Consider the following 26798-nt stretch of genomic DNA (forward strand, 5'->3'; position numbering starts at 1 on the left):
AAGTTTTTTTTTACAACTTTTTCATTATTTTTTTATTTTTGTTCAATTTTTTGTGGTTTTCTAGCGAATATTTTTATTCGACTAGAAATTGGAAAGTATTATTGAGGCTCTGAGGACGAGGACACTATTCTAAAGACACTATTTTAACGGATATAAAAAAATGAAAAATTAAGATAAAAACAACCCCAGGTGAATAAGTGGAACAAGTGAACCAAATTTCAGCCAAAACGGACAAGGTTATAATATTTGCTACCTAATACTAAATATTTGAAATGTTACAATTAGGCTTTCGAATAACAAAATATCTAAAGTTGAGCCCAGTGCGGTGTGCACGTTCGACTATTATAATTATGAATTAAAGTTGGCAAATAGTTGGCTGTCTAAAGTCAATGCATCGCCCTCTCTTGACGTCAATGCAATGTCTTCTTTCAATCTTTACCAAGCAGAGATTTTAGCGCCAAGTGTGCACACTTTTCGCCTACTCAAACAATTAGAATAGGCTGGGCAGAAAGTCGGCCGTCTAAACTAGAGCTAACCTACTTGGGTTGCCATAGTCCATTACATCATTTCTCGTATATCCCGTTCTGTTCTTTTTCAGATCCAATGTTGTGATATTGAATATTTAGAGGGCATCGAAGCTGTTCAAAAATGCACCTCTGAATTGCGCGTTCACAAATCTATCCAATTGCTAAAGGTAATAAAATTTCATACATGCTTTAAACTGATAGTATTCCAGAAAAGATTTTCATCCTTTCTGATTGAATTCTGTTTTGTTGAAGATTCTTTGCGTATGCAGGCAACTCTCTTTCTGCTCCTAACTTCTATAATCCGAATCTTTTTGTAAAAGATTGGTCCCCCTTAAGTTGAGAGATGCATCTTTAAGTCTTTATAATGGGAAGCACTTTTTTATAATGAATAAGAGGGAGAGTGTAGGAGAAGGTGTATGTCCTGAGGTTGCCAAATCCATTACAGAATAAGAGGGAGAGTGTAGGAGAAGGTGTATGTCCTGGGGTTGCCAAATCCATTACAGAATAAGAGGGAGAGTGTAGGAGAAGGTGTATGTCCTGGGGTTGCCAAATCCATTACAGAATAAGAGGGAGAGTGTAGGAGAAGGTGTATGTCCTGTACAGCAATCAATTTTCATTTCTGTTTATGTGTAACAACACATAACAACCTGTTACAACAACAAAGTTTGAATCTTGAACTCGTCTGCAAATCCTTAATGACACGAGCTGCTTCAAAGAAATAAGTTCAAAAAGCCTAACATATTGTCCTCTATATTTTATAGTATGTAATGGTAGTTGTGAATTGACAAATAGTTGATCGTGGAAAATTTACGTCGTTTTTTATGCTAAGTCGGCTCTAAGGTCGGCACTTTCTAATTCCGTCTTTCTCGGTCTGAAATGGACTCGCTAATTTAGCTTTAATTTTTTTGTCTCCTTCCATTTTTAAATGTCAGTGTACTTATTGTTACCTTTCATTGACGAATATTCCCTCCAACTTTTGCACAGGATATTTTGATCGGTGCACAGTGTTGGGAGCAAGGTGTTTTGATGACCGTCTCAACTCAAAATGGTAAAGAGGATCGCACTCAAATCACAGAGCGGTTCCCGTCATGGAAAAAATTAAAACGAGCTTCTTTCAGTTATAACGATATCCGATCCATCGATTACTCAATGGTAAGTGAAAATATGTAACACGGAAATTCAACATGAAAGCGAGGCTGGGTTAGGTAGATTTTCAAAACAAAACTGCATAGTGAAATAAGCTGTAAAGTTTCTAGTTAGCAGACGAAAATCTAAGAAATAAAATTTTTCCTACCTTATAGTATTATTTCTTTGTGTGTTTTAGTCAGAGAGTTGTTGTATTACAATTTTTTTTCTCGAAATTTCATGCTCTTTCAGATGGTACCAATCATTCGTTTATTTTAACTTTTGAAAATAAGCTATTTCTCCACGCTTTATTTTCCCTTGCAGTTTTTCCTATGACGTCACTATTTTGGTCACAAAAGGTTTTTCCGGGCCTAATCCGCGTCCTCCTTCTCAAAAAAATCTTGTATCATAACTGTTCTTTGGAATAGACTAAAAATGGCTAGGTCGTAAAAAAGATGTCACGGAACCCCAGGCTTGGCTACCCCTACTATTAGGAATCGACACAATAAATCGAGCAGAAATAGACAATCGTTTTGTTATCTTTATAAACGTAGGAATCTAGAAGAAAGCTTCTCATCTCACTGACCTTCAAAAATCCTGGACAAAAAACTCTGATCAAAAGATTTATCCTGTTTATCCATTGATCACTTGTGTTTTCTTTCTAGACACTTCTTCCATCGTTAGAGTGTTTGGATTTAAGCCACAATTTACTGACCGAAGTCGAATATCTAGAGGTACGTTCTTACTTATTTGCTCTCTTCCTTTCTTGTAAGATATTCTCTACTCTCTCATTAGTTTAGAGTCGTTTGTTGTACATGTTTTACAGCACCGGTAATTCAATATGGAAACACGTTACTAACACTGTCAGTCACATTAAAGTCGTTCATAATAAAGTAGTATACAGTAATATGTTATACGATAAATCAATAACTATCACGTAGAAATATTAGTTTGTGAAAACGACTGGAAACATTGCACTGTACATTGAAATCGTTCATAATAAAGTGTTATACAGTAATGTGGGTGTTATATGATAATACAGTAACGTGATGATATTAGTTTGTATAGACTATTACAATGTTCTTCACTTTTTTTTACGATGGTAGGGATTTTTCTAAGCACTTTGAGCTGGAGCCGTTTTTGTAAATTTGGTTTGAGTTTCTAGTATGCTGGAAAAGGGGGTTTTTCTCAGCCAAGCTGTATATGACGAAGCTGGGGGTTTGGTTGGTGTTTAGAGGGCGAAGCTCCTAAAATATTTTAAATAGTAGATAATATTAGAGATTTTTGTTTCCAAACAACAAACAAGTTTAATTTTGCGAGGAAATGTATTTTATATTTTGGATTCAGTTTCCAAAACTCAATTGTAGATTGAGTAATTTTGGCGGGTATATAGACATAAAAAGGTGCTTAGAAAATCCTTGGATGTCCTAATTTTCCTCGAATTTAGTCGACTAATATGCTGTAATGAAAATACTGTAATTTTCAGGAATTGACGTTTCTCACCGACTTGAACTTATCGTACAACGAGATGCGACATTTATCGGAATTCCCTTACAAACTTCCTAGTATTTCCTTCCTCAACCTTGCCGGTAATGGTATTCAAAACATTGATGGTAAGGGAAATACTCCTCTTTTTATTTGTTGATCGTATTAGCTTAGGTACAAGTTTTCAACTACTGTAGGAAATATCAAACTTCGAGAAACGTGGACTCCGTGTTCTCTTTACCTCGATGTTACACAAAGCTCTGTCAATTCTAAACGATCTGTGAATTCATAATATGCACCACTGGAGAGTCTTCTGAGAACTACCAAAATTCTCACTTAAAATACGTCACTTTTTCTATTGTTTAAGTGACGTATTGGGTGGAAGATTTTAAAAGTTCTGAGAAGACTCTCCAGTTGTGCAAATCATGAATATTAATGGATCGTTAATACTTTTATTAACGTTTATTATCATTACTTATTTTAATGTTTTCAAGTTTAAAGGTTTTAAAATTTTACAGAACTCAGATTGGGCTTTTCCATAAAAAAACCGTATACCCCCTGTTGAGGAGGTCCATCCCTCTGTGGCTGGAAATGCTGTAACCCCTTGGAATTCCAGACAATTTCAGGTTTAAACCCATTTGAAACTCTGAACTTTAGTAGGATTTAAAAAGCTACCCCCATGGAATTCCAGTTATTTTTGACACATTTTTGTATCTCCCTATGGAATTCCGCCACATATTAAACCTTACCCCTTGGAACGGAAATGAACCTCCTCAACAGGGGGTATACGGTTTTTTTCTGGAAAAGCCCATTCTTAGTCTTTATTTCTCTCACTTAACAAACAGGGTTGGACAAGTTGTACTGTCTTGAGAAGTTGAACATCTCCAATAACCGTATGAAGAGGGTAAACTAATTTTCTTTACTCCTATGTACACATCAACCATTGCTGCTTTGAACTAAAGAGGTCACTTTTGGATAGTAGTATTTAAGCTACCGCAAATTTCCCACTGTAAATATCCAATTTCTTCCTTTTTTGGACCTACCTCGGAGGTCCTTTAAATTAACCTTTGTCCGTTCGTTCGTTCGCTCGTTCGTCCGTTCGTTCTTTCTTTATTTTGTGGTGCCATTGTAAAACTTAATCGAATCCGTTATCCAGTGTACTGTAATGCTAGAAAAAGCTAGACAATGATTCCATTATGGAGGAAAACATTTGAATTTGACGAGGCCATTCCCTATGCAAATCGAATCTTTTTTTAATTAAATAATAAAAATTTAGCTTAGCCAAAGAATGAACCAGTTCTATCTATTACTTCGTGTCAAATTCTCTTTTCAGGTGAAAGATGTGTTACCTCTTGGGAACCTTCCATTATTGAGAAGGCTTCGTGTCGTTGGAAACCCTTTCGCAGAGACTGGCAATTACCGGACACGTATTCTCGGACAGTTTGGAGGAAGAGCTGGTGAGGTAAGGAGAATAATAAATATCTTTTGTTATGTTTCAAAAATGGATATTACTTGTCAGAAGAATGGTTTAGTTTCTTAAAGCAAAACTACTAAATCATTAAAGCAGTGTAAAAGCGTTATGACAATGACTTATGGAAAGTTGTTTGAAGCATGCATATTCATATAAGTTCTTTTTAACTTTGCAACTTTTCTTCGAAGTGCAGATTTCATTTTCAAACCATAAATAATATCATTGAACCATTGAATGGTGTTCCTTTTGTCTCTTTTTGATAGGTTGTTTTGGATGGTATACCAACCTCTAACAGAGAAATGGTAAGACTGTTTAAAAGTGCTGAAAAATAAGTTATTTAAGTTTCATTTGGTACGTTTTGTATCGATAACGTTGTGTTAAAGTTGACTCTCTCTCTATTTCGTCTTTTAAGGGACAGAATATTTTTCGAAATAGGAAAAGATTTGAATTACAAGGTGTGTTTTATTTAACAACTACCCAGCTGAAGGGATGTTTTAGTACGAATTACAGAGGTTTCGAATCATACTGTATTAATTATTCTTTCAAACTCCCCTCACAGAACAAGATAAAAGAGATCGTAGCATCGCAGGACAGTTACGATATTGTTGAAGATGAACCTTACCCTTCAACTGTGTCACAGTCCTCCGCCTCGTCATACGCCCCAAGTTTTGCCCCACCCACACCACGCCCTGTGTCACCTCTTTTACCTACTGTTGCATCATCACAACAAAATGATGACAAGAAGCCGACTTCACCACGCACTAAACGGGTAATTAGTCATCTTTGGTTTTTGGCTATTTTTAAAAATACCTCTTCCACAAAATGGAGCTTTCTAAAACTTACTCTGTACCAGGGTGTATCTCACGTCTATCGTTTGTAGTTCACTCTGTGCGCATTGTCTGTTTGATAAAGAAATTCCCGTACTGAAACCTGATATATGCAAATAGCAACACTTCTCTCGTCGTCTCCCAATGAATTTTGAAATTAGCCGTAGCTATCGGGTCTGTTTATAGACTATCTAAAACTATGCTGCAATTGATTAGCTAAACAGTCGGTTATAAAGAGTCAAGGTTACCCTCATGTTATCCTGAAGGGATGGTAACTAAAACGCCGTCAAACTACTTTTAAGCTCCTTCTCAAATTTGTTTCCTCGCTTTTCAGAAAGAACGTATACCTCAGATTACAAATCGTGTCTCGACCAAAGATAAAACAGGTATTTTTCAATTATTTTTTCAAGAAAAAAAGGAAATTCCTACGAAATCTTATATAACCACAAACAATTTGGAAGCGCTCTATATTAGGTTGGGTATAGTTTTAACGCTTAACTAGGATCCAAAAGTTCAAGAAGGGTCCAATAGGGCTCAGAATATAGCCTGGAAGTCTATAAACCCCTCCTGACTTGAAATGCGCGAATAAATTTATCAATTAGCCCAAAAGCGACTTTCTCGCCCACGACTTTCTCCCCCGAACTCCAATTTTCGAAAAACGAGAAAATAAGCTAAATTCTTAATAAATTTTGACCATGATTGTAGAAGGAGCTTTCCGTGTTTCTTTAAATTGATCATAGGTTCCTTGTTTTATTTGGCTATTACCTTACGGTACTTTAAAACGTTACATTTAGAGTTTTTTTCTTTAGGCAGGAGAATTTCAAATTAGCTCTGGCTAATTAATGGAATTTTCAAGCCTACTGATTCCTAGCAAATTCTAAGAATTGATAAACATGAATATATCTTTAGGACCATTAAATGAAATACTTTTTCTTCTCTTCACGTTTCCCAAAAAAAACCTGTTAATAGACCTTTTCATAAATTACGTCACGAACATCACTTACCTCGATTTGAAATTATTGCCATGGTGATTAACTTCCAGCAGATTTTATTGAAACTACTACTATTCATAAAAAATCATTTTTCTCTCAAGGGACATAATAACCATGGTAATTGTTTAAATACGAGGCAAGTGATGTTCGTGACGTAATTTATGAAAAGGCCTATCCATTTTAATTCTGTTTTGATCACTGACCTTACGTACCCTATGGATACAGTTTCTCGATCTCGGCCAAGCAAAGTCTTATATTATATTTGTAAGGTAATGGTAGCACTTATTTGCGATGTTAGCTTTTTTAGGCTTATGCAAATAAATGGATAGAAATAGAAAACACTACTCAGATGTCGGTGAAAAAATTTCAAACAGAAAATATACATTGAATAACAAATCGACCCACATCGAGTAGTGCTACCATTTGGGCATCACGTTCAAAAAAAAACTCCGATCAAAGATGGCGGATATAGCTTGGTCCAAGGTATATGAAGGTCAGTGATTTTGACATTTTTTCAGCAGAGGACAAATTGGAAGTGTTGGAGAATGAAGATGAACAATTTCGACAGAAGATTGAGAAACTGAGAGAACATGCTGGTGAATCATGGTTGACTGTCTACAACGAAATGAACGTCGACCAACATCAACAACAGGTACAGTATAGTCTCCAAATCTCGAACATCTCCTTAACTCATACAAGTTTTTTTGTCCCTTCAAAAAACAGTGATAGTATCTTTTTTATTGAAAACGAACATCTCCTTAACTCAAACAAGTTTTTTTGTCCCTTCAAAAAACAGTGATAGTATCTTTTTTATTGAAATCTCGGAAAAGTAGATTTACAGAGGACAGTGTAGTCTCCAGAACTCGAATATCTCCTTAATTCGAACAAGTTTTCTTGACCTTTCAATAAAATATGACTTACTCTTAGATTCTCCTCCTCTTGTACATTTGAACAAGTGCAGAAGCACGAAACTTTCAACATATCAGTGACCTAGTATGTTTCTTATTGAAATACCGGAAAAGTAGATTTAAAGATAGAGACGTAAATTTCATTTGGGAAGTACATTAGGAAAATGTTCAAGAAATGTCACAAACATCTAGCATACTGCTGCATCTAGGATCTAGCATCTAGCATACTTTGCTTTCATATTTCATTCAAAGAAGAGAGCGTATCGAATGTAAGAGCGTCCTTTTATAAGTTTCTTGTTGACGGTGATTTTCAATATTGTCGAAGAATAGAGCGTATAGAATAGTAGAACGCCGAATTAGCGAGCGTCAACTGTATTATTCCTTTTTAAATTACTTTCTTTCTATTTTCTTACGACACATGCTTAGCCTCAGAAACCTCAAATGAACAAGCAACCAGCCTCTCCTTCAACCATGAGAAAACGAAACAGCAAGAAAGTGAAGAATAAAGAAGAAAAACATCAAAACGAGACTGCGGTGAAAGAAACGAAAAATGAGGGCGATTGTGAACCCAAACAAAAGCAGGTTGGTAAAGAAAATTACTGTCACTTTATTTTCATCTCAATTCAATAGAACTCATGATTTCTCCAACTACCTGAAGGCCAAATCGTAGGAAAAATGACTAAGCTCTAGTTTAGACGGCTCACCTTTCGCCCTGCCTATTCTAATTGTAAGAGTAGGCAAAAAGTGGGCGCAAAATTGAAATTTCTGCTTGAAGAGGGTTGAAAGAAGACATTGCATTGACGTCAAAAGAGGGCAAGCACTGCATTGACTTTCGACAGCCAACTTCATGCCCACTTTAAATTAACAATTAGAATAGGCAGGGTGAGAAGTGGGCCGTCTAAACTAGAGCTTATTTTCAAATTTCTTATAATTACATATGATGACTACAATGGCCTACTTAAGTGTCTGGTAAGTTTTATTCACATTTGATGACCCTGAAAACACTATTGACGCCGACACGACATCATGATTTGATGTTCATTAGAAGTATGATTGATCCATCCAATTTATTTCAAGGGGTTTCCTTCTCGTGTTCTTTATTCTAGCCATCATTCGCTCGTTTGTTATCAGTGGAAGCTATTGATTTGGAATTATCAGACGAATTGCGCGCTGAAATCAAACGACTTATCCGTGAAAACGTCCACGTGTGAGTATCTTCCACTTTTCAGCAAGTTCTTTTTACTGTTCCCGTTCATCTCCTTCACTTTTGTAACTGAAAGGTTCTTGTTTGACATGATTATTCCCGTTTCATATCAGGCGCATGTCTTATATCAGGCCGGTGTCTCCTATTGTTATATTGAATTCTTTTTTTCCCTCTTTCTGACCAATCTTGCTCCACATCCGTGTCAATCCAATGTGAAAAAGTTTGTAAATTAAAATTGATGAGTAGGCAAACGACATCACTCTTATAAAAATAAAACCTTTAAGTGCCAGCCTGTGTAACGATCATAGTATCGATAAAGTGATACCTCTTTGCATGATTTTTGCATACAAATTTCGCATTTAGGGGAACGTTATTTTCAGAGAAGAAATTTTATTTTAAAGACTAAAAAACAATGATCATTAATCTGAATGTTTTCGGAGTATTGTCACTTAACCGTGCGATTCTTATAGCTCAGTGTTGGATGGGGTATTTTTGGACCTACCCCGGTGGAGGTCCTATAAATTAACCTTTGTCCGTTCGTCCGTTCGTTAGTTATTAGCTTTCCTCATGATTGGCTCGTTAGTTTTTTCTGATTTCTTGCACAAAGATGCATAACTATAAACCCTCGAATGTGACGGAGCCCGATTTCCAAAAAAAATTTGGGCAAAAAACGGCTAAAAATGTGTTTTTTGGACTTTGGGAAAAATTGGATCATTAATTTTTTGCAGGAAAGTAAGGTACCATCATAGGTAAAAGATGGTTCAAACAGATTTTTGCAAAAAAAATTTGTTGGCTCAAAAAACGCATGTTTATCTATAAAAATCACTATTAATAAGCCTACATCAATGTTCTTAAAATTACTGAATTTTTTGATGAGATATGTTTTTTTGCTCTCGAACTCTTGAATATGAAAGAATATTTCAAGAGCATGAAATTTTGGTTTCTAAACGTGTTTTTTTATAAGAAACAAAAAACTAATTTTAATAGATCGTCACTATTTGTGTTCTGAATGATTGTTTAATGGTCACGCTTATGTAGATATCAATTATATATGTGTTAAATGCATAACCAGGTAGGTCCATAAAAGTATCACTTGTTTATTTTGAGACAAATCTGTTCTTGAGTTAGCCTAGAAATCTAAGTCAGATTGATTCAGTCACTTGGTAAAATCTGATGGTAAGTTTTAACTGAATATCTGAATATATGTTTCTCAAGGCAAACTTAAAATTCCGTACATCATAAAAATCGCCGATAACGCTATATTGCCGTCAGCCGTATCTTGATCTTTTAAAAACTGGCTTAGCTTACTCAGGCTAGTTTATAGTGTCGTTAATTCATCTGTTAACCAGGCTGTTCTTGAGTTATGTCTTTTACCATGATATTTTTTTGTATGGAATGACGATTTAAAAAAAAACTTTCTTTTCTTTATTTTAGTTTCGAAGAGACCTACCTGGTTTCCTCCAACAAAGATGAAGAGAAAGAGACAAAAGAATATTTGATCGCTGTTGATGTAGAAACCAACCTTTTATCGCAGATTAATTTTGAAACGGGTTCCACTGTCAAAAGCTATTACTTGAGTAAGTGGTTTGCATTCCGGAGGGTTCTAGGTTTGCGAGATGACGGGTATGTCCGAGCCAAAGTTCGCAAAATCGACCCATAGAGAGATTGAATTTCGACGTTTTTGCGACCCTTTCAAAGACAATTTTTCCAATTTTGTCCTTTTTTGACGTTTTTGCCACCCTTAGAGAGACTATTTCACCAAAATTTCCGTCAAGATTTTCAAATTTTAGTCCAAACTTCAAGAATTTATGATCCTGTGAGGGAGTTGATTCTCGTAATTTTGGAACCCCAGAGAGACTCAATTGAACTGACTGTAACTTGAAATATTTGAAAAGAAACGAACAAATCGTTTTTTCATCAAGAACCAGCCTTTCTATTAATAGGAAACATTATTTGGAACCGCCTTCTTGTGTTGTAAACCTGTGTAAACACTTACTCTCGGGTACCTAATAGCCGGGGGTTTGGAAAAAATCTCAAAACTAATAAGATGGTGGAAAATTTTCGAAAAGGAGGCTAATAGAGCAGAATTAGGGCGAAAGAGGGAACTTTCAAAAATGATTTCCCAAAAATTAATAAGCGGGGGGGGGGGCTGGAATAAGAATTCCTGGGTGGAAAATTTTTGAAAAATTAATTATATTAGGTACCCGAGAGTAGTAAATGCTTCACAGCACACGACTGAAAGGTTGTTGTTCAGTTCTGTTCTGTCTGTTTCGGAAGAGAACATAAAAGTTTTATTTTCCACACTTCACTTTTTAGATTCTATTCGAGGTGTGCAGATCTTTGAAGACGGCCCATCATTACAAATTCTTCAATTCGAAGCCAAACAATGGGAAAAGAATAATGATATTATCACACAGAGTCATTCTCTGGTCAAATTTACGACGAAAGCATTGAAGGATTGCGCCGGCTTGTATCTGATCTTGAAGAGTTGCGCTGAGGGTAGAAGGTTGGTTGATTATAGATTCATCCATTTAAATCGTTATTTTATTCCATAGATAATTTCGCTAGAATTTGGGTGTCGTGAAAATTTTTTTGCGTATTATATAGTAAAGGAATCCTCAAATTAATCTGAAAATCAGGTTTTCCTCCAGCACGTTTATTATAATTTAACGCACTCAACTTATGTAGACAAGGAATATTTCCAAATTTATTTACCTAGGATGAATAATCAAACAGTTTACCTAATAGTTCATTTCTTCTTACAGGACTGTATCAAAGATCGCTACCATTCAAGAGATTACAAGTAACGTTTTAGACAACCCTTACAAAATGCCCAAAGACATCCTCATGGCGTTCTTCCAAAACTTCATACGGAAAGCATCGTCCGCGTCGCCCAAAAAGAACGAAAACCGTCAGAAAACACAACGGCAGACTAGCCAACAGCAACATCAACACACAGACTACGAAAATATCAACATTGAACAACATTCATTTCTTAAGCATGTCGAGAACACTGACTCACAACAACAACAAACCATCCTGTCCGTATTATGGGTGGGCTGTCTTCCGTATCTTTTCCCGGATGAGGAAATCCCGGTTGCCGTTGTCACAACCTCCTTAAACATTTTCCTGTTTCGGGTTTTCCACCCAGCTGATGACGAACTGGACTCCAAGGAAACCCCGACTTTCAATACAGTAGCCTCACTCGAGGAAGCTATGCATTGTTTCTACAGTTTCCCTTTAAAATCATTGCGCGAAGTTGTCGTTGGGTTGTTCGATCAAGGATTGCGATTAGAAGTCAGTGATGAAGGACCTCGAGGAACTTTTGTGCTCTTGACAAGAGATGCGAACAAAACAGGGCAATTTTTAGATGTCCTCACAAGCCTTGTATCCATCAAAACAGGAGTTCAAGAAGAATCAAATGCACCAGTAGAGAACCAAGTCAGTATCGTTTATCCTGACGAAAGTAAAATCAACGCTCTGAAAGCACAACTCCAGGAACAAGAAATCTCTCCTCTCGGCAGTCGTGAAAATCTTATCTCTTACTGCATTGTGTATCAGATTCGTGAAAACAACGCACGAAAAGACGCTTATGATGACGTCACTTCGGTCTACCTGAGGAGCATGATTTTAACCAACCTGCGAATCTTTCTATGCGATGAAGATTATGTACATTGGCCGCTCCCTTCGTACATTCATTCCGCCCCTTTCACGCCACAGTGGGTGGTTGATGACGTCAATAAGGCGGAAAGTGTGATTGGTGTTGATTTGTGGGAAGAGCAGAAGCATAGTCTTAGAGGTAAGGATGTTTTTTTCGAAATAATGATTATCTATTTGAAAAAAGTTTTGTAGCTTAGGCTTTTTGAAGTTTTTATAAGCTTTATTCTGTAGTGCGAGAGATCGAACCGGGCATTACATCATTATCATCAGCCTGACCTCAAATAAAAACCTTTTAAGAAAATGGTTATTTCTTTACTTTTTAGGTTCTTATGGACTTTCCTTGACGTTCGAGGGAAATACCCAACAGACACCATCATCAGATCTCAAAGGTTCCACTGCGCATGTGTGGAACATGATCTTTCAATCATTGTCAGAGCGTGAACAACTCGTTCGCTCGCTTGCTTCGATATGGAAAAACAGTTTTGGGCAAGACTTGAAAGTTACTAAATCGAATGTTCTTGCTAGTACGAAGTCTAGCCTTCCTCTCATCAAAGGACACGCCAAGAAACCGTCCGGAAATATCGCTATCCCGTCTCACCAATCCATCGATTCGCCCGAAATGTTCACGAGCATCGATCGCGCCCGTTTGAATGAATTATTCCGAAACAAGATCGCCCAAGGTGATGACGTTACGACGACAGGTGTTCAATACGTAGCGTGCGTCGGCTGCAAACCGTACAAATACCCCGATATCGAAATCCCCGTCGCAGTGCTGTTAGGGAAGTATAAAATCTATCTAATATGTGGACCAAAGAATCGTAAATTCTTACTTGCCAATACTCAGTTTGAAGACCAAGAATCGTCAACTTCGTTATATTTGACCTCGATTGAGATCAGTGACCTTCAACAGGTCGTTGTTGGACTTTTCGATCAATGTCTAAGACTGGAGACGGGTTACCCAGAATGCACTTTTGTGTTGGTGACACGTGACTTTGATCGAACTAATGAGCTGATACAACGTTTAAGTCAAGCCATTCTCGCTTTACCGAAACAAATGAAGGTCTTGGAAAATGATTCAACGCTAAGCGAAAGCCGTGAAACCACCGCAGAGATTTTTCAACTCTACAAAAGTGAAGACGAATCGGGGACAAATTATTACCCGAAATCCGAATTCATTCATCCGAATTCCAGTATCAAATTTGTGTACCCGAGCGACGATTTACTAGAGAAATTACGTGTGAAAATCCAAGAGTATATTCAACTTGTAGATCTCTTTCCAACGGAAAACGATTTCGGAATTTTACTTTACGCCTTGGTTTTCCAAAAACAAAATGAACTTGAGACACCTTTCACTTTTGTAATAAGCGAGACATTTTTATGTCTAATCATGGAAGACCACGTGGGTTATCCTCTTCCGCTGTTTGTGAAAGAATTACCGGATCGCTCACAGTACGAATTATCGGATGTCCGGCTTATTTCATCGCTTGTCCGGGTTGAATTCAGTGATTTTCATTCCGGTGAATTAAGTTTGATTTTTAACGCATGCGCTGTAGATCCATCGAAATATGGAGATCGCTTCAAAATGGGAAGCGTTGAAGATGACTATTCTTACGTCACCGATGTTAACGCGATCCCGAATGCCGGTACCGAGACATCCAAAGAAAACGCGGGAAATGTTCCTGGTGTAGAAAGTAACGCTGAGGAAGATAACATTTTGAGATGGCAATTGAGAGCGCACTCTTACGCGGAGAGGGAAAAGATTTTTGACATGATTTCGAAAATGTGGACAAATATTTTCACTGGTAAATCCCTACCTGTAATACGCGTCAAATCTTGAATAAATCTTTAACAGTTTTTTTTTAACAGAAATGTAGATATCTGAGATTTCTTACTTGTTTAGCGATTTGTAAAGAAGACTGTGGTGGGGTGGTTCAAAGTTCAGAAGTTCCTTCTTTCTATTTCCAGTCCGAGCGATCAAGGGGACTCTTTGACTACTTAGTAAATTATTTTTGATACGCACTTTTTAACAAGGGAAATTATATACAGTTGACGCTCTCTAATTTGATTTTCAAGGGGAATTGGATTTTCATCGAATAAGGGAGCTTATCGAATAAGGGAGCGTCGTTTATGAGAGTTTCTCGTTGACGATGACATTCAATATTATCGAATAATGGAGCGCATCGAACGGTAGAACGTCGAATTAAGGACCGTCAACTGTATTACATATATATTCATATCTTTTTAACTTTTTATTCTTCACAAAAACTTCATATTAGGGTATTAGCTTATTTTTGTATTAAAAAAGTAAAGTAAGGTTGTTCATTAAATATGTTACAGTCGTCAATCTCTCGGGTTGTCTGGTTTTAAATAAAACCTTGGAGTCAATGGCTAGGAAAGTTGACAAAGCCGCTTCATCCCTTAAGCTTTAATTTGGAACTAGCAATTTTGAACGGGGAGTTCTCTTTTCGAATTTTAGAAAGATTCAAATTATGGAAAGCATTTTAAGAGGTCTCTCCTCACCAAGGACTGACGTGAGTGGAGTCATCGAACCATTCAAATATTCGAATAATATATGCTCAAATCAGGATAAGTCCACTGCGATGGTTTTTATTGCTTTCTTTCTTTAAATGATTATTTTCTAATTTGTAGCATTAATTTATTTATTCGATTGATTTTAACAAATTGTACGAATTACGAACAATATTCCAATAATGAATTTTAAATGAATTTGAGCAAAACATTTTATGGGTTTTCTTCATTATTTTCCTTAAAACAGAGTTACAGTAGAGTCTCTTTAACTCGAACCTCTATAACTCGAATGTCTCCTTAACTCAAACAACTTTTATGGTCCGTTCAGTTAACAATACCTTATAAACCTTACTCCATAGCTTGAAAATTCCTTTGCCCGTGCGCGTTTGAGTTATCGAGACTTCACTGTAGTTATTGATTGGCCTTCTTTTATTGATTTCACATTTCACGAAGTATTTGTTGATGAAATTCCAAACCTACAACTCTAAGAGATATTTTTCTTTTCGAAGACAAAACCTTGCTTAACATTCTTTTCTTTGATTCATTTGGGTTATGACATGAATTATCGTCCTACCTCATAAATCTACCATCAAAGTCAGACCCTACGTAGAGAAACTTTCCTTTGAAAATACAAAGTTTATATCTTCAATTCTGAGAGAGATTTTCCTTTGGAAATACAAAATTTATATCTTTAATTCTGAGGTAGACGATTTTCCTTTAAAAATACAAAGTCCATATCTACAGTTCTGAGAGGGACTCCTTTGAAAATACAAAGTTTATACCCACAGTTTTGAGAAAGATCTTTTTTTTCATCAAAATCGCAACGCTTTATTTTCCTTAAAAAATACAAAGATTATTCTTTTTTGTCAGAGCCCTCAGAGCCCTTTGAAAGTACAAAAAATCATAAATACTTCTACATCGAAGTTAATATTCCAAAAGAGTGGGACTTGATGGAAAAGTATTCACAATGCTAGTAATTTCAGAGGAATAATTAATCGCATAGTCATCACTTAAAACGACTTAGTTTTCAGTTTTCTGAAGGCGTAAAAACTTTTTACTATACCATTCAACCTATGACGAGGAACTAATCATTAAAGCTTGCATTATAGAATTTTGACATTATATTTTACAGTTTCGAGTCATTGTTACAAGAATTACACGTTATTAAAGTTAGCGGTCTATGTACAAATATTTCGTCAAAACACCCCCAAAAAATAATAAATTATTATACACGACGATTTCAGTTCATTATTACGGTAGATATTCTAACCTCGTACCCAGAGCCACTCGCACTTCTTGATCTTACTGATGGACATTGGTACAGCCTTTCGCGAGTGCTATCAGAATCATGAAAAAGCGAACTAAGGCCCTGGGTTCGCTACATTATTTAACATTTAGTGCCTAACAGAAACATACAATCATGGTCGAAATATATTGAGATTTTAGTGTGTTTTATTTTAGCACTTCCTCTTTCTTTCATTGAATATTTCGATTTAGGAGAGGTTCGGTGGCTTAGGCTATACTCCAAGGCTTATTGGAGCAAATTTGAACTTTTAAATCCTGAGATCATAAGTTTTCTTAAATCTCATGATAAAAATCTACTTTCCAACTGTAGTTTAACGCGCTTAAAAATCATTTGTGGTGTTTAAAATTTCACAGGGAAATCCCCTTTGTCTCAAATATTTTGTCCATGATTGATAGTTCCAATGTTAGAAATAGCGAGCGTACATTGCAGAAAAATTATAGATGGGATAAATTTTACATTACTACGAAAATACATCAAGCATGCTTACTGCTTTCGTTAGAAACTACTCTTTGATTACGTCATCAGAAGAATTGATCTATCTTTTGGTTAAAAGATATTTTCCTTACAGCGTTCATTTCGTACTTCATAAAACGTTTTGTTTTCTTTTTTCAGGGTCTGCTGATTTTCCTGGTAGTTAGGTTAGGTTTTCTCTTTTGTGTTAACTTTCACAACTCGCAATCCAATTCCATTCAAATCTTCGACCATCTAGTAGCTGAATCGGGCGGTGCACTGCTTTCCACCTTGCTTGGGCGTTTATGAACACCATTCCCGCCATTCATTAAAGGAATAGTTGGCTCATGTGCGTGATCCATAATATTTCCGTTCATTTCGAGTCTCGGTTTCATTCGCTGTTTGCTCAACTTGCCCAAAACTTCACCGTATAAGGGGATATTCTTCCGCCGTATGAACGTCAAATATTCACACTCACGCAATGAAAGTTTTTTGTAAACTTTCTTAGCTGGGCTACCATCTTTTAAGAAACATGCCATTGTGATGACGTGGCCGGCTAGATTAATGATAAGTCCAGCGATGCTGATAGCAATTGAAGATACAATGACAAACCACAACACAACAAACACATATTGGTACAAAATGTTTGGTGATATTTCACATATAAATTTGTTCTTATTGAAAAAGACATGCTGGATGTCCATACTTGCTTCTTGGATTTCACAATACCCGAAACTTGGTAAAAGAACATTCCCTGGTTTAGGTTCGTTTCCCACAAAGAAATCGAAAGCTCTCGAATGATTAAAGTGTGACCAGCGTATCCACTCCACACCGTAGTTTTTGAAGTTGCCTAGCAACAACGAGTCTGTACACAAATACGCCATTATGCTTACGGCGATATAGAGTCCTTTCAGTATTATATTTAACCCGATTCGGATTCGCATTTTCATGTTAGAATTGATATCGTAATTGAAATATGTTTCAACAATTTCTGCTCCATCGACCTGTAACAAGATGAAATACGAATTTACAGAATCGCACGACCTATGAAACATCACATGAGTTCTCTTTTTTTCGTGATTTTTCCTTGCTTACAATAATCTTTACATTAAGTCTAAATCGCAGACCTCTACAAAACAACCGGTAATCTAGTATATATCTATAAGGAGAACGAATCCGTTAGTGGATGCAAGCAGCCTAATATATATTGCACCAGTCCTAAAATTAGGCTGCAAAATCCCTGTCCAAGAGTTGAATAGCTTGTAAAATTTTATTAAATTTGAATTAAAAATTTGAATGCCTAAAAAAGGTTTACGATTAATGAACCTTTTTAGGAAAATTGAAACTGGTTACCCCAAATTTGGAATTTTATACACAATTAGCATTCAAATACCAAGAGGGGATGCGTGCAGCCTATCCTAAAATAAGGCACACTAACACTCGACCAAGAACAGAAGAACGAAGTTTTATAAGTATGGGTTTAATAAGTTTAATGTAGAAATATTTCCAGGATGACCAGATCAGGTAGGGGAATTTCATACTGCAACTTTTCTACCTTTTCTTTTGTGAGTGTTGATTTCAAACTGATCATATCTGTGTTAACAATCCTGAACAACACATAAGGGAGATAATACATGAGAGACAAACTGGCAATGTAGAATGGCATCCATTGATATTGGAGATAATAACGTTTCGCAAATGGTCGACAAACTGAAAGAAAATGAAACAAATTATGAAACAAAATGAATTTGGAGAGTCTACTTTGCAGTAATCAATTCGGTCAAATACACAGATATCATATTTTTGCACACTAGATAAGCTAACTGATAACAGATTTCATGTGAAAATATGTCCAATAAAAAAGTCGACTCTAGTACACCATCATGTTGTTTTCTGTTTTACGTCAGATTTTCGAACGTTTGAATTTCAAAACAATTAAATTCCGCTGTTGACAACAGAATATAATAACAACACGGAGGGCAAGTCAGCTTTATCCCCGTGTGGACACACTTCCTTTTACATATAATTGACACTCTCTTATTCGACGTTCTACTATTCGAAACGCTCCATTATTCGATAATATTGAAAGTCACCATCAACAAGAAACTCTCATTAACGATGTTCTACCATTCGATGCGCTCCCTTACTTGACGAAAATTCTATTCCCCTTGAAAATCGAACTAGAGAGCGTAAACTCAATATGGAAAGTATGGAAAGATCCAGTCAAGAAGTTAGATATCAGTTACAACTAGGAGAAAAGAAATGGCTACAAAAAGACTCAAATATGGTGGGTTAGATAAAATAAAACCCTGTTGCTTTTCATCCACCCTTTACTTTATCCCCAACGGTAATAAGATATTCACCGGAACAATATGGGATAGGGGTGTAATCACAAAGTACAAAGTGTAGTACGCAATATGAGACAGGGGTGTAATAAACTTACCGGAATTCCTTATTCCTTGTCTTGTGTACGTTTGACACAAACCACCAGACGGTAGAACTCCATCAAAATCCATGTTCTTCGGGATTCCGTAATAATTAGATTCCGCAATACGGTGGGCCATCTCTGGATAAACGTAAAATCCTATAAAGGAAAGCTTAGTTTAGATTACAGTATTACTAGACTAACAAACCAGTCTGTTAATTAATCATTTCAGAGGATGAGAACATAAAGACGGCGGGCGTTTGCTAGGATAGGAGCTGCGTAGGAGGACGAGCAAAAGTTGGTGAAAAGCTTTCAGCCCTTGCCGCCGACAAAATTTCTTCTTTCGCTTACCTAACTCCTACGCTCACTTTTCCCGCGTGATACCGTTCCAGCCCGACTGGCGTACCAGTCTACAGTAGCGAGTTTATGTATTTGCACTTTTGAGGACGGTAAAGTGACTGAAGCGATTTGGAAAAAAAACCCGCTTTTTTTGACCCGCAAAATCGAGGACGGTAAAAGTGCTGATTTACCGTCGTCCTCAGTTGGTCATGATCTAGTCAAATTAGAACCTTACCGTCTCCGTCGCTGAAAAACACACATACATGAACTCGGTAGTATTACATAACCATGGAACGGATATTGAGCAATATTCCATTTTTCGTGGGAGAATACACTTTGAGTCTCAAGTCGAAGGCTACAAGCGTATCATCAATCTTTTTTAAGCCAGAAAAATTGAAGCCTTAATATTATTGCGCCGTATTTCAGATAACAGATGGAATAGAACCCTTTCTTATTTTCACGTTTTACATTCTTCAATTTCTGGCGGCAAAACAGGCATACTAATTATTGTTGCTCTAAGAAGAGTTAGTCAAGTAGAGTTAATTAATATTCCATTTTAAAATCGAGTCCGAGTATTTCCCAACCACTTCCTAAACAAAAAAACATCTCAAGTAAATACCCTAAGGTAGGGAAGGGCGCCGCTTCTTTCCCTGGATTGCTACAATAACTCGCCGGCTGGGAATAGAAGCACCTCAAAGTCCAGTATTCAGGGAAAAGAAATAGAGTTTTCGGGAAAACTTACCTTGAATCCAGCAAGCAGAGTGGATGAAAGTTGGTTTCAACGAACTACTGCTCGGTACCATACACGAAACCGTGTCGTGAAACCAATCTACACCCATGACTAGACTAGAAACCACGCACATTTTAACCATGAAGATTCTCATGTATTGATCGGTGTAAGAATCATGTCTAGCTTTGATCTTGATGTTGAGGATAGTTTTGATGTTGTTGGTAATCAAAGACATCTCGGAGAAGGTGTTGTTGAAATGGCAAGCGCTATCTGCGAAGAGAAGAAAAAGTGAGGGTTAGCTCTAGGTTGTCTATCATTGTGTAAATAACAAGCCTTTATGAGGATAGCTCTACGCGCTATCTATGAAGATAAGAAAAGAGGTTTAACATCAGGTTTATGCCAGTTGCATATAAAATGACTCAAAAACGTTACCGAGAAAGGATTTAATAGGTCTACTTCCTCAATAAAGTCGCACCGGAAGAAAATGCTCTATATACTTCCGCAGTCTCAGTGATATAAGATTTGAATGTGAGAAATGATAGCATGATTTTATTGAAGAGTAATTCAAATCACAAAAGAATTAATGGTTACGTTTTCTTCGACCGGATTTTCGTGCCGTGAGGTGCTCACATTTTCGTGATTGTAAAGCGAACATTTGTTGTTTAAAATCTCAAATCTTCAATGAAATTTAGAAATGAGTTTTGCTCGTGATCTCTTCTTTGCGCTTTGACCATCATCAAAAATCAAAAACGTTTTCAGCAAATTTTCAGAGTGAAGCAAACAAAAAAACAAGCCCTCAAAATGATCTCTTAACAAAGGCTTCTTCAAAGTTTTTAAAATTTCGATCCATCGCGTGTGGATTTGACTTTGACGTTTTTGATAGAAAGTATGATGAATTGACAAAATGCAAAGTCTTTTATTTTGACATGAGTCTGTGATGACATTTTGGAACATTTTCAGTTAAAAACTAGATCGTGAATAAGATTTAGTTACTCAAAGAACACGACAGTCTATTATCCAGAAACAATCGTCTATTTTCAAGAAAACCAAGGAAGAAATCTGTCGAGATCAGGATTTTTTCTTTCCTTTGAAAGGTGATTGATTGCAGTAATAAGAAAATTACTTGTGCTCAACCGGATTAAGTAACACCCAGATACAGATAATGGTGCTAAACCCAAGATCCAAGCCCAGCTGATAATAGTCGTTTGGGAGAAGGCGACGCCCTTTTGAAAAACTAATTACTCCAGCATATATTTTGTTAATGATAACGTCCATAATTGATTTATCTTTCCCAACATAGCTGTTTCCTAGTGACAAAATAATTTATCCCGTTTGTACTGGCTGAGGGAAAGTGATGTATGCTGGGGTAATTTGTTATTCAATAGACCGTAGCGCTCTCCTAAACGACTAAGAAAACAGATTTTTGTCACCAAGTTTCTAGGCTATATTCACACTTTCAAAAAGACAGCATCCATCTAGCATCGCTAAAATGTAGTACACAGGCATAGAAAAGTCTATGAGAGACTATAAAGTCGGCGATGCGTTCAAAAACGAACAAATTTGGAAACTTAGCAAGCCAGAGATGACAGAGAAAAACCTACTAGTGGTATCGTTGTAGCATTTACATCGATAATGTCCACAATCCTCGTCGCTCAAATTACGATCATTCACTGTCAAAAACATCCAACAGGCTATGCCTTCAATACACCATATATTAACGACGGTTGAAAACAACTAATAGTAGCTTGTCCCTTTGTCCGAGAAAGGGAATGCACTTCATATAAACACATTAAAAATCAAAAGACGAGTATAGTTCGAAACAACAAGATAGTTGGACTTCAATCAGAGAAGAGTCGAAAAATTTCTTCAGCGGTTAAAATGCCTTACAAATGAAAGATGACAGAATTGATATACTTCCAAAACAAAGAGAATATGCAATCAGCCGGTCACTGAGATTGCCAGAATATTGGTTGGCTTTTGTAGATCTTGAGTATTGTAGATTAGACCATGAAATCTCAATATTTTTCTTCTTCACAACAACGACTTAGAACTGTCTGACCGATAAGCTAGTCGGTGAAATTTCCAAGAAGAAAAAAGTGAGACAAAAATACAGTGTAGCAGAGTGACGTAAGCAAATGGACATTTTGACGCGTGCTCTAGTACATCTATCAAGCCTTAGTGGAACGTTCAGCTTCTGAGGGGATTGGCAAGGCAAGGATAGTTTCTTTCGACGGTGGTATAAAAAGCTCAAGCTCTCCACCAAGCTGGCACAAAACGTTGTTTTAACGTTCAAATAACGTTATTTGGACGTTATGAATGTCACATGGACGTTGTTTTGACGTTGTGTGCCAGCTGGGCACTCTTGTGAGAAGTGTTCATTGAAGTGATAATGTAACGTCAATAAAGTTAACTTATTCGAATGCTAAAAATATTGGCACTCTATCGCAGAGAGACTCAGGGAAATGTCTCTCATATCGAATTCAGTTTTACCGAAAGTTAGCTTGGTTTGTTTTTGAGGCAGCTCAAGAACGTCGTTCATTGAGAACGAAATCTTCTTGCAAATTCATTACCAGCTCCCTCAAAAGCCGACCGCGCCGCTAAAATCTGTGAGATCGAACCCTCTTTTGCGAGATCCTTAAGTTAGATACCTTATCGGGGAAAACTTCGTCGGGCAAAATTTTCGTCGGGCAAAAATATTCGTCACTTGGCCAAAATTTCGTCACTTTTCCCCGACGAAGTTTTCCCCGATAAGATATACCGAGAAATGAGGTAAACTTACAGTATGAACTCATGAAAATATGATGAACCGAAAATCACTCAAAATATTCTCCTTCAAGCATATTTCTATGACAAGTGTTTTCAAAGTATCTCCGAACTCCCGTTTGGGACAATATCATTTAAAGAAACAAATTTTCGTATGGGTGACAAAATGTCTTGATTTCAATTAATTAAGCTCATTAATCAACTGAGTTTCGGTTGATATTAAAACGTATTAATTACGCTGATAGATCATTTAATTAGTTATGATCCTAATTAAAAAGTCTTTGGGATAAAATTCTAAATCATATTCTAATTTGAAACAATGAAAGGCGCCCAAGATATATTTCTCGATCGGACGAACTTCTGGGTTTGTTAAATTCTCTTTAGTTAAGATATTTTGTACAGTGGCTTAAAAGCGCGACTTAATTCTTATATTTTTGAGTTCTTTTTCTTTCTGGGTAAAGGGGTAAAGGGAAGTTTGTGAGTGTAATCAATCTTTTTTCAGAATTTTCAAACGTTTTGATTTCGATTTTCAGATTGTTTTTGAAAAAATGTTATCATGAGAATATAACGCGGCCGTATTAAAGAAGTTTATATTTTAAAAGCTTTAGTCACGATTCTCGGATATAATTTAGAAAATAATTTTAGTATAGAAACAATTTGTCAGCGAAAAAAATAAAAATAAAATTTGCCAAAAATTTACATTGACCAAGGTTTGCATTGACGAAACCATCGATGACGAAACTGGAAGAAATATGTCTGATAATGAAATCGATTTCAAATATCGAAAATATTAATCTTACCGAGACCTAAAATATATATGTACAACTGTATCTTAAAAATTCAAGCATAGGTGTAGCAAGATATCCTGCAAAATTTATGAGGGAGTGCAGACGTTTTACCACATGTTCATTATCTTTTGATAAAACAAAGACAATAATTACAGTGTCGTAAAAACCACTCTCATCCATCAATTTTGCAGGGTATCTTGCTACGCCTATGTCCAAGTATGGACATTTAGATTAACGGTATATTGATCAAATTGTCAAACTTCAACATTTCGATTTTTTTTTACTTTTTGTGCAACTTTTAAGCCTAAGAAATTAGAGCACTGCCCGAGAGGGGAAAGAATGTCGGAGAAGAGTGACCAAAAAATATTTAGGTGACAAAATGAATGTTTCCTATATTGCATCACCAAACAAAGCATTTCCCAGATTCTTTTATTTATACCCACAAAACCTTTGCCCTTCTTGCTCAATGTCATTGTCTTATGCCGCAAAATTCTCAAAAAGAATTTCCAAAAAAAGTGACTAGTTCAAAAGTTTGGTCTGTGTACGTGGCAATTATCATTAAAAATTATGAAACTTTTCCATCCCTCCCGAATTAAGATAATACACTTAACAATCGTTTTATTGTTTAGCAAGCGTCTGTCTTTCCTTGGACACAGGAACGCGGGAATAGTGCTTATAAAGAGAGTATAAAAGATAGAAATTGCCGCGGGACAGTGGTTTGGAAAGATATATTTAGTGAACACATAGACATAGTAGTGAGCCCATTGCAAGCTTAAGTTGCAGCGAAATACAACGACGTGGTTAACTAGTCTAAGATTATTGCAGGGAACTTCCCCTTTTTTCTCAAATATTATAACTTTGATTGTAATTAAAACCCCGAAGGTAAGGTTTTTCTTGGTAACCAAATATCCGAGTGGTCAAGGTGCAAGTGTGCATTTGAAATCAGGGGATACCCGGCACGAATCCCCTCCCCCTCAAATGTTGCATTCATTACATAGATAGCCGAGCCGGCTGGCCGTGGACCGCGTGAAAACTATGAAAAGGCTGCCTTAAAGATTACTAAGCTATCCGGGTAAAATTTCACACCAATAAAATATTTGAATTGTATTGATTTTTACGCAAATTTTATTATCGATTAAGCAATTATCTCCTCTCTTTTTATACCCTCAATTTTAAAACAGTTTGTGAACATTTTAACTTAGAGAATTTCATTTCAATTTTTACTTACGATGGTGATCGGAAGACACCGAAACGTCTAAATATATGTTTTAAATTTTACTCAAATAAAATGAAAATGCTTCTGTGTTTGAACTTCACGTTGAAAATATTCAGGAGGATCAATCAATCTAATTAACCAATAAATTCACTTACCAGCGTGAGCAGAAGAAGCCGCAAAAGTCTGCTGTCGTTGAAAATAATCAGACACCTGGACAGCTTTCGGACATGACCAATCTTTACGTGAACGAGTCAATGGCAAATTATTATTGTAATCATCATCTCCGTCCATTTTCCATTGTTATAATGCAATCCTATTGGCTGATAAGATGTAATTATGCTAATTATGCAGGGTTTGATGCTAAACATACTTGAATATCGCTAGCCCATTGGGTTAAAATATGAAATTTCGGCATTATGGGTAAAAATAATGATTTATGCGAAAAATTATGCAATAATGCAAACATTGTAATCATGAGTAGAAATAAGGAAAATTTTAGATAAAAATTATCAACTAATTAATTTGGTAATTAAAAATGCTAGAAAGTTTTGATGAGAAATCTTTACAACAAATAAGATGAGTAATTGCTTTTGGGAATAACATTACCTCGTTGCTATGGTGATCAAATCGTTTTGAGGGTTCAATATATTGCTGTTAGAATAATGACACGTACATGCTTAGCATATTTTTCCTTTTTACAAAGTTGCAAAATCAAAATCAAAAATTAAAATATGAAAAGTTTCAAATGCAAAAATTCTAAAATTTATCTTTTTCAATCAGGTTTTAAAATCAGAATTTGTTGATCTTCTGTAATTTTCAAATGATGGTTTTTTCTTCACTGAAGAAAGATTTCAAATGTGCAGACTTATATAAAGAATTTTTTCGCCTAAGAAGCAAATGTTACTTTCCCTGAGGGAAACAAAAAAATCAAACTGGGCTGACATAAACTAAGTTTATTTTGAAGCTTCGTCTTAGAGAAGTGTTTATGCTACAAAAGGATTTGTTTTTTATTTAGTTGAAATTCCGCTAAAACTGTGTCTTTCCTTTATATCTTGTCACCCTAAGATCACTGTCAAATTTTGCTAAATTCTTTTTTGGATAAGGTAAATTTCCAAAAAGCAAAATACTGTAAAAGGTTTGACGCAAATAAACGTAAATTGAGACCATCTCAAAAAGACGAGTCAGATTTTTCTTAGTTTTCTTAAGTTTTGCAAGTATTTTCTGATCCATTTTCAAGTCTAACCACCGAACTACAAAATAAAAACTTGAACGTGCATCTGGATATCATCTTGTAAAGACAAAAGAAATTACAAACAAATTGAAAAGCTTCAGTTATCGTCTCGAAACGCAATAATCTCTTCCACGTAAAAATATCTATCATTTAGTGCGACACAGGCTAAATTCAGGTTTTATAGGGAATCTTATGAAGATTTCTATTCGTCCAGCTTTAAGCATAAAATAAAGCGAGGCGAATCTGACACTAGATCTTTTGCTTGTCCCTAGGTTTTAGATTTTAGACTGTCATACAACCCTATCTCGCAGACCCACTGGGAACCCTTTCCACTGGAAAAATTGGCTAAAATATAGTCCCCAGTGAAAAGTCATCTTCCAATTTTTGTCCTCACTGAAAATAATCAAATAAACCAACCCTCATTGCAAAATATTATGCTATTTTTCCAATCCCCACTGAATTTTCTGAATTGAAAACAATGGATTTGAAATCCCCAGCCATAAAAAAACATGGGAATATCATTCCCCATTGAGTTTTGGTCTGTTATTTTTACCCCCACTTGCTGGTAAAATCCCACCGGGTCTGTGAGAAGGGGGTGTTTTCATGGCAGCTATTAAGTGTTCCTACAATTATGAATAAACAGTTGACTCTCCCATTCAATATTCAATGGAGATTGTTGTATTTTCATTGAATAAGCGAGCAAATCGAAATATAGAGCATCGTCGATGAGAGGAGTTTCTTGATGACGAAGGTCAATTAGAGAGTGTCAACTGTTTTCAAGTTTTACTAACGTATTTTATTACCTTTTACAAGGATACTTTA

At 36.1% G+C, this 26798-nt stretch overlaps 2 protein-coding genes across 3 annotated transcripts in view; one reads left to right on the forward strand and one right to left on the reverse strand.

The window, feature by feature from the left end:
* The window catches only part of LOC136813102 (nischarin-like), a 33153-nt gene extending 19094 nt beyond the window's left edge, over window positions 1-14059 (forward strand). The window contains exons 9-24 of one of the 2 annotated variants that reach the window (XM_067069621.1): window positions 599-694; window positions 1512-1679; window positions 2318-2386; window positions 3139-3265; window positions 3983-4041; window positions 4471-4599; window positions 4872-4910; window positions 5168-5377; window positions 5770-5821; window positions 6946-7079; window positions 7762-7917; window positions 8442-8542; window positions 9974-10116; window positions 10856-11045; window positions 11305-12338; window positions 12523-14059. In XM_067069621.1, the coding sequence (XP_066925722.1) occupies window positions 599-694; window positions 1512-1679; window positions 2318-2386; window positions 3139-3265; window positions 3983-4041; window positions 4471-4599; window positions 4872-4910; window positions 5168-5377; window positions 5770-5821; window positions 6946-7079; window positions 7762-7917; window positions 8442-8542; window positions 9974-10116; window positions 10856-11045; window positions 11305-12338; window positions 12523-14036 (4221 nt within the window). In that variant the 3' untranslated portion in view covers window positions 14037-14059. The remainder of the gene's footprint in view (window positions 1-598; window positions 695-1511; window positions 1680-2317; window positions 2387-3138; window positions 3266-3982; window positions 4042-4470; window positions 4600-4871; window positions 4911-5167; window positions 5378-5769; window positions 5822-6945; window positions 7080-7761; window positions 7918-8441; window positions 8543-9973; window positions 10117-10855; window positions 11046-11304; window positions 12339-12522) is intronic. The other variant, XM_067069622.1, reaches the window with a different exon arrangement.
* A 2575-nt stretch (window positions 14060-16634) lies between these two features.
* LOC136813104 (innexin inx2-like) lies at window positions 16635-25051 on the reverse strand. The gene is made up of 5 exons (XM_067069624.1): window positions 24901-25051; window positions 19991-20248; window positions 18928-19068; window positions 18040-18194; window positions 16635-17488 (listed from the first exon to the last, which is right to left on the reverse strand). Exons 1-5 carry the CDS (start codon window positions 25034-25036, stop codon window positions 16724-16726), a joined length of 1455 nt encoding a protein of 484 aa, XP_066925725.1. The 5' UTR covers window positions 25037-25051; the 3' UTR covers window positions 16635-16723.
* Between the last annotated feature and the right edge of the window lie 1747 nt (window positions 25052-26798).

This window comes from Clytia hemisphaerica, unplaced genomic scaffold (assembly GCF_902728285.1).
Source record: "Clytia hemisphaerica strain Z4C2 unplaced genomic scaffold, Clytia hemisphaerica genome assembly, whole genome shotgun sequence".
Taxonomy (NCBI): Eukaryota; Metazoa; Cnidaria; class Hydrozoa; order Leptothecata; family Clytiidae; genus Clytia; species Clytia hemisphaerica.